This window comes from Gekko japonicus, unplaced genomic scaffold, assembly GCF_001447785.1.
Source record: "Gekko japonicus isolate JY-2015 unplaced genomic scaffold, Gekko_japonicus_V1.1 scaffold90, whole genome shotgun sequence".
In the NCBI taxonomy this organism is placed as follows: domain Eukaryota; kingdom Metazoa; phylum Chordata; class Lepidosauria; order Squamata; family Gekkonidae; genus Gekko; species Gekko japonicus.
The window spans coordinates 1,981,177-1,994,644 of NW_015166421.1; the positions used below are offsets into that span (position 1 = coordinate 1,981,177).

Consider the following 13,468-nt stretch of genomic DNA (forward strand, 5'->3'; position numbering starts at 1 on the left):
AGTTTTTAAAGGCTTCAATCAACTTTTTTTCTCTCCGGAATCGGATTTCTGGGATTTACTATTCATTTTCCGCTCAACCGCTTAATTCAAATTGACTCCAAACTCAGTTCAGGTAAGCGGCACGTTTTTGTTATCTAGCACGTTCAAAACGGGTTTTGCATTGTTTCTTTTAACTCACAGTTGTTGTCCTTCTTCAAAGAAGTCTGCTGACGAAGAATTTATGCCGGTAGCCCGGCTCGATCGGCCACTATAGAGTTGCTTGGCACTTGCCTTCTTCGTGGGAGGAGGTCAAAGCCCAATTCAGCTTCTTCCGAAGCTGGATTACGCCAACCTCACACTCCCTCTAGGGCGCTGCTGCCTGCTTGTCCCCCCCCCTCGCTGGGGAGTGATGCGTTGGGCTGTATATTGCCCAAACTGTCGAAAGTGGCCGTCGCTCGCTTCGCACGATCGCGAAACGCTTCAGTCCTCCATCTTAGCCAGACCGGAAGCCCGCAGCCCTTATTTCATAAATCTTTTTTAAAGTACCTTATGTTAACAGTATATTCAGATATCAACAAATACCTAAAAACTAAGAGATATACCGTCCAAGTGCCTGTCCTATCATTTGTTTCAACAGAATTTAACCCTTGTCCATAGTGGTTACTGGGATACATCATCACTTAGAGTTACTTGTTCATGTCTGATTGGTGGTTACAGTATTGCTTGCACCAAGGGAGAGGAAACATAGATAAGGATTTTAGCTTTGGTATTGATTTGACCGGTATAGCCCATCAACTGAGTTCATAACTTGATTTTTAAAACTTGGGTTATTGTATATGTTTGTGGCTTAAATAACATTAAACATACACGTATCTCACAATTCCTAGGGATAATCACCTGAAAAACGGTAATTACAGCTTTGAAGTGCCTAGCTAGCCTGATATTTTATTGATAATGGCATCCATCCATTGTTGTTAGCTTTGTAAAACTATGAACCTTTAGAAATAGAAGATTTCTGCAGAAAGATGAAGTACAGTAAAGTACAGTAAACTTCTCTGATGGACCAGCATGCCTACTGTAATGTTTTTTGAAATCTGGTTACTTGTTTAACAAATTAGATTTGCATCTACTTGTAGAACTGTTTCATACTGACACCCTTCTGTTTGGGGTTTTTTGCTTAGCTTGATGTATTTTTAGCTATATTTTCTCCCCATTTGTTTGGAGTGGTCTAGCTTTGATGCTGTTAGGCCAAAGAAAATCCACAAAAAAAGGTGCCTATTTACCAACATAATGTTTTTATCTTAAGTTTTACATTAGTTGATAGATACTTTAAACATCATAGGGAGGCACTACATTTCCAATATTGTTTTTGAGTTTCAAGAAAATTGCCAGCTCTTGTTGGGGTAGATGCTGATAATCATGTAATTATTGTGCAACCTATATTTGTAAGTTCCCCCCCATGATAGAGGATTTATTTATTTACTTCACTTATTTATTTACTTCACTTTCCTTATAAATGGGGCCCCAAAGTGGTTTACAACCATCTCCATTTTATCACCACAATAACCCTGTGAGGTAGGTTAGGCTGAGTTTGTGTGACTGGCCCAAGGTTATGCAGTAAGTTTCTAGGGCAATGTGAGGATTTGAACCTGAGCATCCCAGATCCTAGTCTAAGACTAACGTCATATTTCGGTTGTGCCTGATCTCCTTAGATTCAAGACAGCTAACAAAGCATGAAGTAATTCATCATCAAGACAAAAAGAGCAATGCATAAAAACAGTACAATTAAGTCTTCAAGATTTTACTTTCTGCTCAGTTCTCTTTGAAAGACAGCCTTTTTTCATGCCTTCCTGAATGTAGGACGTGTAAATGCCCTCCACCTGTTCTGGTAAAACATTCCAAAAGATTGGTGTGGCCACAGGGGAGTAAAACTTGCAGCCTGACTGTTGCCAAACGAAAAGTACTAAGAGAGGGTACCCTATGGAGAACACTTTCTCATGAATGCAGCTGGCAGTGGAAATATTCAGGGATATGCGGTTCAATAACTGAGGGCCCTTGGCCATAAAAGGCTTTAAGGTTAACCAGAATTTTGAGTTGGGCCCAGAAGCATATAAGTAACCAGTCCAATTGACAGAGCAATGTAGTTAGGTGTTCCAGGTGACTGAACCCAGACAGATTCTTGCTGCCATATTTTATACCAGTTGAAGCTTTCAGTTCTTCAAAGGCAACTCCATGTAGAGTGAGTTACACTACTCCAGTCTGGAAGTTATAATAGCAGGAATCAGTATGGCTCTGTTTGCAGAGTTTAAGGGACCAGTTGGTGAGCTGGATGCAACTGAAAGAAGGCGCAGCTAGGAACAACAGTGACATTTATTCATCAGCAAAGTTACATCCAAGAACGCACCCTCAAGCTTGATGTGTTCTACCCAAGACAATTGGACCCCATCTAAGGCTGGTAAATCTTCCCACCCAGCATTGCCTCCATCTTGCCTGGATTAAGTTTGTTTGCCCTTAGCCGTTTGACCACAGCTCTGTGGCAACCCACTATGAAGCTCTGGATGATAGATGGTTAATATGAAGGTTAAAGAGCTATATGGGAAGGGGAGTAAAGATGTTGGAAATCTACCACATCCCCAAAATCTCCCCTTCCAGGATTGTATACACTCTCAGGAGCTTAAGTGGGCTAGCATTCCCAGTCCCACTCGCTTCCCTCCCCCCTTAAAGGGCTCTTACCTGCTCTGACCATTCAGTTCTTACCAGGCTGGGGGTGGGGGGTGGCCTTTGGTTAATTTACAAAGTCTTTTCTCCTTACTTGGAGAAGTACACCAGTTTGGAGTAGTGGTTAAGTGCGCGGACTCTAATCTGGGAGAACCGGGTTTGATTCCGTACTCCTCCACTTGCACCTGCTGATGTGACCTTGGGTCAGTCACAAGCTCTGGCACAGCTGTCCTTGAAAAGGAGCAGTTTGTGTCAGAGTTCTCTCAGCCCCACCCACCTCACAGGGTGTCGGTTGTGGGGAGGGGAAGGGAAAGGAGTTTGTAAGCCACTCTGAGACTCCAAGTGAAGGGCGGGGTATAAATCCAATCTCTTCTTCTTCTTCTATATAGTGACCTCTGCCTTGGCTGCACTGCTTTCATCTTCTTAATGTGAGCAATCCAGATTACTAAGAACCAGTTTGGTGTAGTGGTCAAGAGCAGCAGGACTCTAATCTGGTGAACTGGATTTGATTCCCCACTCCTCTATATGCAGCCAGCTGGGTGACCTTGGGCCAGTCACAGTTCTCTCAGAGCTCTTTCAGCCCCACCTGCCTCACAGGGTGTCTGTTGTGGGAAGGGGAAGGGAAGGAGGTTGTAAACCACTCTGAGAGTCCAAGTGAAGGACAGGGTATAAATCCAACTCTTCTTCTGTGGTGGGAGGCTAGCACTGAGGTCCCCAACATAGTTCCTGCCAACTTCTTTTTGTGGTCCCTGCCAGATGTGTTTAGAAAGTGGGTGGGGCCAGATGGGGCTTGTGCCTAGCAGGGCTTCTTACTGGCCATTGGAGATCTGGTAGGCTGAGTAGTTAAAAAAAACCCCCAAAACATTGCTTTCAGCAGCAGCTGCCACCACAGCATAAGGATCTTCACTGTATGTCTGAAGGTAAACTGTGTAAGCAACAAAATACTTTAAAACAGTAAGGTTATTTTTTAAAAAAAAATCTTGTTAAGCACTGCTTTTTGCCTAAAATGTTGAAGAGTTGCTATTAGAGTTGTGCATAAGCTCACTCCCTGACATGCTGTGGATCATTTGGCCTCTTGCAGCAGTCATTTTTTGGTTGTGTCCATCATCCTGTAGCAGAATTCCAAAGGTGCCTGTAGGTTCAAAAAGGTTGGAGACCTTGATCTAGTAATTGTAGTGGAAAACTGCAGACCATTTGCTTTCGTAGGATAACCTAACTTAAAAATTGTGTGTCTTCTTGAAAAAGCTTCTTTGCCAGGTTTGTGTAAATGAAATAAAATCTGGGTGTGTGTATCATGTTCTTTAACTCCTCTTCATTGACATGCCTTTCTGTGTATTCTGTTTATATAGTCTAGTATTTTTGTGTCTCCCCTTCCCCCAGACTTGTGTTCTTTTGTTACATTCATGTATGATAAATGTTTTTGCACTTAACACTGTTCAAATACTGTAGCAATTTACTAATTAAATTGTTTGGCCTCAGCAGCTTGAGGAACAAACCATGAAACAACATACCTGAGACCAGGGGTTGTTTTGTAGAGAAAGAACTAGGGGAACTCGTTAGCATAACTCATTTGCATATGCCACACCCCCTGACATCACCGGAAGTGTGTCATAAGGCCGCAAGCCAGCCCCGCAAGGGCAAGGCGACTCGCGCTCTCTCGCTCGCCCTCTCTTGCTGCAGCAAACGTTTCCGCCAGACTTTCCCCCCTTCCCCGCCCCATGGCAGAGGCCCCGGGGCAGCCTCGGGCACCTACCGGCGATGGGGCGATCCGGAGGCGACGGACCAGGTGCGGCTGTCGGCTGAGGAGCAAGAGGAGAGGAGGAGGAGAAGCAGGGCCGGCCCGAGGGGTTTGTGCGCCCTAGGCGAGGCCGCCTCGTGGCGCCCCCCTCAAATGCCAACCTCCCGGTGGGGCCTGGAGACTTCCCAACTGGCCGTCTGGGGGGGGGAGAGTGATGCACGTGCTGGGGCCCTCCCTGCGCACTCCCTACTCCCCCCCCCGACGTTCACAGCAACACTGCAAGGCAGTGACTGGCCCGAAGTCACCCAGTGAAGCCGGATAAATCTATAGTTTGCAAATTATAAAGAAGAAATGAGCGGATTTCCTTTTCGACCCAGCTCTCATCAGAGAATTTAGCTGGGGCGGTGTGTCCATTGTCCCCTGATCGACCTCGGAGCCTGTCCGGCGTCCAGATCCCCAGTCTGCCCTGGAGCTCCCTGAGAGGCCGGGGGGGGGATGTCTTGCCTGCCTCACGCAGGGGCAAGAGGAGAAGGAAATCAGGGCGGGGGGGCATGCAGGCCCGACTCAAGGCCTCGGAGGATTGGCGAGATACAAACCAGAGAGAAAAAATCGACTCCATCCCTCGGAAGGGAGACGTGGCGCCCCTCCACGCAAAAGATCCCCCCCCCGCCGGGCCTTGACCAGGAAGCCCCTGATCTCTTCCCACCGGAATAGACAGACGCCTCCTCGGGGATGGCTCTCTGTTGCCGTTAACAGGCGGCCAGGCCGGGGTAGGGACGAGGGACCAGGTGAGAAAAGTCTGGTGAGAAATCGCCTTGGAAGAGCATCTGCGGAGGCTCCTGAAGGAGAAGGACTCGCTCTGTTGGGACTTGCCTTTCGTCGGGCTGCCGGCAGGTTACCTGCCACCTCCCCCGGGGACCCCCCCCCCCCCGTCAGACAAGCTCAGCGGCCGGCTCGGACCGCAACTCCGCCCGGTGCAGCCCCTTCGGGGGAGACTCGGGTTCCCTTCCTGGGGCAGAAATGAAGCCTTTTCTCCCACCCGGCCTCCGGCCAGGCTCCCAGCGGCTCCGGGGGGGCCTCCCCCTCCTCCCTCTCCCGGTCCCACATGGCACCCAGGAGAGTGCCCCCCCAGGCCGCTCCAGGCGCGCCGTCCCCGTGCTTCAGAGCCTTGTGCTGCCCCCCGCCACGCGCCGGAGCCAGGCTTGCGGTCTGGCCCTGGCATGCAGGGCAGCAGCGGCTCTTTGGCACGCGTGGGGGGGCGGCGGTGGCGGCGAGGCTTGGCTCAGCACTTGCCCAAGAGGGATCCCGGTGTAGAAAGGGACCCCGCGGGCAGCCACCTCCCCGTCGAGCACATCCGGGGAGGGGGCGGACAGGCATGAAAAGGTTGGGGCGGCTCGGCCTAGAAGTTGGAGCTGTTTAAGGCGGGGGCGGCAGCAGTGGTGGTGACTCTTCCGCTCGCTTCGCCAGCGAACCCACCTCTACAGCCTCAGACGGGCCGAGCGCGGCTGCAGGCAAAACCCGAACCGGACTCCGGGCGCCTGCTTGGCGGCCCCTGTCACCTGCCTGCCCGCCCGCTCGTGTGCCCCGCCCCCCCGCACCTCACCCGGGGGAACGGCGATCCCCCGCGAACCCCCCGAATCGACCTCTGCCTGAGACTCTTTTTCACCCCTGCCTTTCTTTTGTTGAGACAAAGTTTTGAAGCTTTGGGTTCATCGTTCTAGTGTATCTTCCTCAGGCCATATGCAGTGTGTAGTGGTGTGGGGTTGGTGCTTAGTATTTCCAGTGTGCCTCACTTTTTGGACTTGTGACAGTTTGTTATGAGTATAATGTCTGGGGGAGGAGTAATTCTTGCCTTCTAAGTGAAAGTGACACAAAACAGCCTCTCAGTTATCAATAAAATTCTTTTAATTTTCATCACCACCTGTTGTTTTTTTTTGGGGGGGGGAGGGAGAATCCAGAATGTTTGGAAATAAAATGCAATTTTTTGTGTTAACTGTGCAGATAATATAATCTGACTTCTGAAAGAGATTTTGTAATGTATAGTGTCTGGAAGGATAGCTTTCAGTGTAGAAAACCCAGGTTAAAATCTGACACTCATAATGACACTCATTATCTTTCAGCCTGCCGTATGCAGCTGTGATTTTTAAAAAGGAGACTGATTGGAAGTCATCATCTTGTCATGATAACGTAGATTACTAGAAATCAAACTGCTAAGATGATTGTTTAGAATGAGAGATTTGCATATAGATTTCCTAAGAAAGGGTCCACAGATACAGGCTTGGTTTAATAGCTCTTCCATTTTTTGTGGTTGCCCCAGTTCTTCCCAATCCCATATTCTTTAGGAGGGATTTATGATTTCTGTGTTGCAGTGAGTTTTGAAGTAGGCAATCTACAAAGGTTATACAGTCAGGTCTTTTCAGCTGAGCAGGATGTATTTTGTTCATTGCTTCTGGGTCTGCTATGTGAAAAGCAGGGTTTTTCAGGGTTACACAGGACTGAATTAGCAGTGCTGGGCTTTGGAACAGGCAAGTAGCCTATGGGGCATTTCAACATTGCTGAGCTTTCCTGCCTTGGCAAGCAGATTTACAGAGACCTGTTTCCCAGGCAGTAGTAGTAGTTGATTTCTTCATATATTCAGTCTAATCCTAAGGTACTGCAGATGTTCTACAGTTGTGTTCCATTGCAGGAAACATTCTTAAGAGTAACACATGAGAATACTGTAAAATCAGTGCCAAAAGTTCACTCAGTTTGCTTAATTTTTTTTTTTAAAAAAAACACATTCCAGTCAGGATGCTGATTATTATAGAGCAGTGACAGTTGGGGGAAATGCCCGGTATACCTTGTGGTCCATTTATTAATCTTTTTGGTCCACTAACCATGATGGATTTTGGCAAGATCTTAGGATCTGTGAAGGACACCCACCCCTAGAGGTCCAAATTCTTTGAAAAAGCAACCCAGACTTCTTGATCAGCTGATGGGGAGGGCTGCTTGGAGCAGGAGGTACACAGGACTGGCTTTCTGCTCCAGGCTTCCTTTCCCTCCCCTCCAGCTCTAACCCCTCCCCAGTTCACTGCCTAGTGGGGGAAGCTGCCTTTCCCTCTCTGTTCCCACTGTGGTCACCACTTTCTTTCCTTCTTCCCTGGTCTCATTTTGATCAAGTGGTAAAAAAATTGGAGGGGGCGGGATTTCCTTCTCCTGCAAGTCTTGAAAAGTCCCCTGTTCTGGTAGAATTTGGGACTTTGTTATAGTTTTTTCTTGTTCATTGGGAGCTATTGCTAATCCTGCATCTTTAATTTGCTTAAGCCAGGATTTAATAAAGATTTGTTAGTCTATTAGGTTACTCGCCATTCATTTTTTCTGTAATTAAAGTCAAGACAGCACTATCTGATTTACTGATTTATGGTGTGCAGTTTCTTTTTAAAAGGCTTTGATATGGCTGGCATTGGCAGAGTTCTTGTGTTGAAACAGATGATATAATTGTTCTTGTATTTCCTCTTGGCAGACCAAGGAGAACACTGTACAGTAAAAAGTATGGAGTGGATCTCATCAGATACACACATGCTGCCAACACTGTAGTGTACAGTTCCAATAAAATAGATGGTAAGTGATATATTCATCATTACTAATCTCTGCTTGTCCTCTGTCCCGGTTGGGTAATAGCATTGGAGGCTTGGGGAAAATATTGCTCTTGACTAAACTGAATGGTTAATTAACTGAAACTTTTAGGTGATGAATGAATGTTTTCCTACTCTTAGGATTTAATTTCTAAAGTGTGGCTTTCAAAGAAGTTCCTTGACCAATTCTTCACAGTGTATCAGGGTGAAATAAGTATACCAGCAATTCAGTACCTATTAAAGGAAATGAAATAATCTGTTAACTTTGCTAATGGCTTAGTCCCAGTCCTTATAATATTTGTTTAGAAGCATGTCCCACGTGACCTTCAGATAAGCATATTAGCATGGCAGCCTTAGTTTTTCTCTTACAAAATGTTATAGTGAATTTTTGCTACATTGCTTAGAGCCAGTGACACAGACTATGTTGAAGTGGTGGCCTTTTATCAGACCAGTTATTCAGATCAGATGCAAAATTTTGTATGTCAGAATTTGTATTGAGACTGGAATAAGGGACAAAACCATAAGTGATGCCCAACTGCATGAATAGTGACCATGTCCTTTTGTCTTTCAGTAGCAGTTATGCACAGGTCTAATCGAGGTCACGGCTGTGTTGCAAGGGAATTGTATTGCCATTCCGCGCATGCATGAGTGCGCACACACCCCACACTTTTTTCTGATTTGAATGCCCCACAGAGCTGCAGTTTTGATGTTTTCCCCAGTTGGACAGATAGTAGTTCCATGGGATAATTTCAAGTTAGAAAAAAGTAATGGAGTGAGGAAGATTAACTCCCTGACCCAAACTTAAAACTGTGTCTGTGCTCTAAAATATGACATCTCTTAAACTAAGCCCATACAACGCGAGATGATTGTGGACCCCAGGAGAGTTCCAAAAACCCATTGTTTGCATCCCTTTTCTACCTAAACCCCTTAGAAAATGGGAAGGAAAAAGCTTGTATCACTTCATCTGCCAAGCTTCTCCTTTCCCAGAATTCAGAAGTGCCAGTTTTTCCATACTATTATGGATGTCCAGCCATAGTGCAGAATCAGTGGTATCATTCATTGTGTGAATTGCTTGGACGCCGAAAGCTTTGTGTACAACTGCGTCCAAAACTAATGAGAAGGGGTAGAGTTAAAAGTGAATATGTACAGATGTTTATTTGCAGAAACACAGCATAAAGAGACTGAAGGAAAAAGAGCATGGGAGACTTGATGGATTCACAGAGAAATGGAAGTACAGAATGGGAAGTGGGGTAACAACAGAGGTCAGGGTGCAAAGATACCTGTGGCAGTTCAGAGGGGAAAGGGAGGTAGCAAGGGATCTAGAGAGATTTGTAGGTGGGAATACAGAAAGAAAGGGGTACAGGGAGGAAAATATGTGCTGTGAAGAGGAAAGAGGGGGGGAAGTGGGTAACTCATATAAACGGATTTGTGATTCAGAGGAACAAGGACTAATATCTATGGGTTTGATGGAGAAATAAAGATGGAGGGGATGCAGTAAAATGTTGGATAGAAAGGGGGGAATGGTGCATATGAAGTCAGATGCAGAGAGCATCATAGAGGGAAGAGTTAAGGGAGGATCTGCAGAAAATACTCCAGAGGGAACTGTGGTGCAGTACAGTGAGTGCACTGTGAAGCACACAGAGAAAAGCTGAAGCTGGTAAAAGGAGCCACTTGCTATGAAGAGAACCTGAGCTTCCAACCCTAGGCCCAGATTAAGCTGCTGCCTCCCTCCCCCAGACCCCAAGCCTGATATTTCAGGGTGTGTGCAGCCCCTTCTGGAATGGACTGTGTGGCGTGCTTGCTTACAGGGTGAGACTGTTTTTCCTTTAAACCACCCTCTGTTATATACACTTGGTAGTTTGCTGCTGCCACCAGGAATTAAATATTCCAGTTCTCTCTCTTTTGGTAGTATGACCCAGGGTCTGGGCAATTCACAGGGCTATGTGGCCCTGAGGAAGGACCGTACTGATTTCTGGGATATATTTAAATAAAAATTGATTGATTTTTATTTTTAGCCCCCCAGAGGGGATTTTTTATTGCATTTTCTATAGACTACAAACTACAATGAAAAAAGGGAGGGGACAAATACATCAAAGGGAGAAAGGAAAGAAAACCACTACTAATTAAAACCCCAAGTATAGGAGATCATTTCACTTGATTAAGCTATGATATTAGTCTTTGTATCGATTAGTTACACTGTTTTAAGAGAGTCACCAGAGCATCATTGATAATAAAAGCTTATAAGGCACAATTCAGAGTTCTTCAGCCATTATTTTGTTTTATCTTTTCTTATCCTCAATTGATAATTGTGTTTGGGGGCTGCCGGCTCCTTTTCAGAAGCAGAGTCCTCGTCGGAAGAATCCTTGCTAGGTTTGCTGTTCTCGTCCTCTCTGCCGTCCTCTCCCGAATCTCCCAGTTGCAGTCTCAGAAACTCACGTGCTTTAGAAACAGAGTCAATTTTTTCTTTTTTATCCTTTAATTTGAAAAGGACGCCCTCGGGAATCAACCACCTGTAAGGAATGCTGTTTGTTTGCAAGAACATAATAAAGTCCTTATATTTCTGTCTCTTTTTTCTTATTTCAAAAGGAATATTTTTTAGAATTCCGATGGTGTTGTCTCCAATTTTTAAGGGTGCTCCTGATGTTGCTTTCAGTATTTGATCCCACACATGTCTCTTCAAGAATCTTACCACTATTTCCCCAGGAAGATTATTTTTCTTGATGTATACAGAGTAGGCTCTATAAGCCACATCCATTTCGCTTATAAGATAGTCCGTTTTTAAATCTGCAATTGGGGCAAGCGCATCACTCAGAAGTTGTTTCAGATTCTCATCTTTAGCCTCAGGGACACCTTGGAACTGGAGAACTATGTTGGCTTTTTCCATTTGTAGCTGCATGAGCTGATATTAGTCAGAAACTTGCTTCTTTTCCAGTAACTGCACCCTTTTATTAACCTTTTTGGATTTGGCATCCATTTCCTTCACCTTCTCAGCTGTTTGCTCCGTCTTTTTGGTAGTTTCATTCCGTTGGAGCTGCTGAGCTGCAAAGTTCTGGTTTAATGTTGTCAGCTGTTGATTGATATTCGTCATCTGATCAAGTAGAGGGCGCAAAGAGTCCGCCAGCAACTTAGAAAACTCTGTGGTGTCTTCCAGTCAGGGGCTCATGCTTCCAGCCGGTTTCATTTTCGCCTGCCTTTCTTTCTCTGCTTTTCTCAGTGCCATTTTTATGGATTGTTTACTTTTTAAAAGTTTTGCTAAAGTCTCTGCAATTCGGCCAAGTGCTTATTCACGCTCTTGTGTACTCTTCAGAACAGATTTTAGCGCTTATAGTTCCGCCCCCCCTGGGAGATCGCTGTTTTACTCATGCGTATGGGAGGGGCCCCTCCCCTGCTCGCTAGTCTCGCCGATCCCAGGGGGCTTTCTTTTATAATCCTGGTGTTTGCGTTAAACTTGACTCACTGTTCATTCGTGGTCCGGAGACCTCGTCACAGGTATGTTTACAACACCTAGTCTCCAACGCTTGTCCCGGTCGGCGTCTCTATTTCCATTCGGACGCCCAATGGCTGGACCGTCGGGGCAGAGGAGCGCCTCAATTCTCCAGCATCGCGCTGGTGAAGAGGCCACCCCTCAAAAGCTCCATGGCTAGGAGCCTTTCACCAAGGCTCCGGGGCTGGGTGTGAACAATTGTCCTCCCTCCAAACCGCCAGCACGCGGATCGCCTCCCTGGGAGGTCCAGGGAATGCGTCCACTAGCAGGTTGCCATTAAACTGAAAGTCCATAAAAATTGGTTTATTGAATAAAGAACAAAATAGGTTTCTGGTTATCTTGAACTGGAAAAAGGAACTTGTAAATATAACTGGCAAGGTGTCACACACAGTCTCTCAGACACTAAAATTCCACGCTGACAGGCTTCTGTCTCTCATATATGTAGCCACACTGGCTAAGCTCTTTGTCTTAGGCACACAAGATAAAACATTTGTCTAACCACACAGTTTAGACACTACTTGTTTTTTTGCCATATGGACTCTCTCACAAAACCTTTAGAGTCACACAAACCCTCTTCATAGCTCTTCCACACGTCACTTTCCAAAGAAGCGTACACAGAACTCTCTGTCATAAAACACACACACAGATTCCTCTCAGAACATCTCCCACATTCAGTTATCAGCCAACCAAATCACAGTTGTCTCCCTCTTCTTACAGTACTGCAATCAAACTCAACATTTAAAGACACACCCCAAAACATGGTATCATTACGGACTGACTCCTGATTCTGTGGCCAGCACTGAAGAGCAGTCTCCAGGGCCAAAATGTTTGTTATGTCTGCCATGCCATCCTCACAGGGGCTTGCAACAGGACACCAACTGTGAGTTCCCTGTGGGAATTCAAGTTAGAAGTGCTGCAGGAGCCAGATTCTGGTTGAGACCACAGTGTGGGGGGGAGTAGAGGTTCCTATCCCCCTGTGCTGTTTTCCTGACTGAAACAGCAGTAGTCTAGAAGAGGCTATACTTGCAAACATTCAGTGCGTGTGTTCTCATGGGCTGTTTTGGGTCAGGGAAACGTGACAGAAAAGAAGGCGGGAGCTCATCCTCCTTTCGTGCCACAGTCCCAACCAGAGTTAGGCATCTGTGGTGCTTCTAAATTGAGTGGGGTACTTGCAGCTGCCATATGGTTGCGAGTCCCTCGTGTTGCCTGGTCTGAGTTTTATTTATCGGTCCTCATACATTCCATTATGTTCTCCAAGCATTTGCATCCCTAACTGATGCAGATGTTAAGGAGAGTAGAGTAGGGTATCATCTGTGAAGGATATGGTTTTGGTTCTTACCCAGTAAGGAATTCTCAGAGACGGACTCTTTCGATGAAGCAGAAGATTTTATTTGATATACAGCTTGCAAGCAGGGTGCCCAGCTCAGAGAACTGAACACGTGACAAAGACGTACAGACTTCTTAACCCGTTCACCTAGAGGCTTCACATGCCGTTACGCCTATAACTCTCCCTCTTGAAGGTCTGTTGAGATAGCATATCCTGTGGTCCAAAAGTTACCCCACCCTTATAGTGCTTCTACGTCTCCCTCCAGAGGGTCTGTTGAGATAGCATATCCTGTAGTCCAAAAGTTACCCCACCCCTATAGTGCGTCTGCTTTTTAGCTAACGGTTAACCTCTCCCTCTAGAAGGTCTGTTGTGATAGCATATCCTATGGTCTAAAAGGTACCCCACCCCAGCCAACATTCAATTCTTTTTCCAGCAAGCTAGCCTGCTTAAGCATTTAGGTTCAAATACTATATTTTTATAGGTAGCCAAGCACCTCTGGATTTATAAGATTTATGACCAGAAGTCCCTATTCTTAATTTTGGGTTGTTTGTGCAAGCCTACTGTCTGGTTTTATAATAAGCATCAATTGATTTCAAGCAATATTTTTC

General features: G+C 45.9%; 1 protein-coding gene across 1 annotated transcript in view; it reads left to right on the top strand.

Annotated features, from left to right (window-relative positions):
- Positions 1-13,468, top strand: part of WDR82 (WD repeat domain 82) — a 31,532-nt gene that overhangs the window by 3,011 nt on the left and 15,053 nt on the right. The window contains exon 2 of the mRNA XM_015411683.1: positions 7,938-8,035. Coding sequence (XP_015267169.1) covers positions 7,938-8,035 — 98 coding nt within the window. The remainder of the gene's footprint in view (positions 1-7,937; positions 8,036-13,468) is intronic.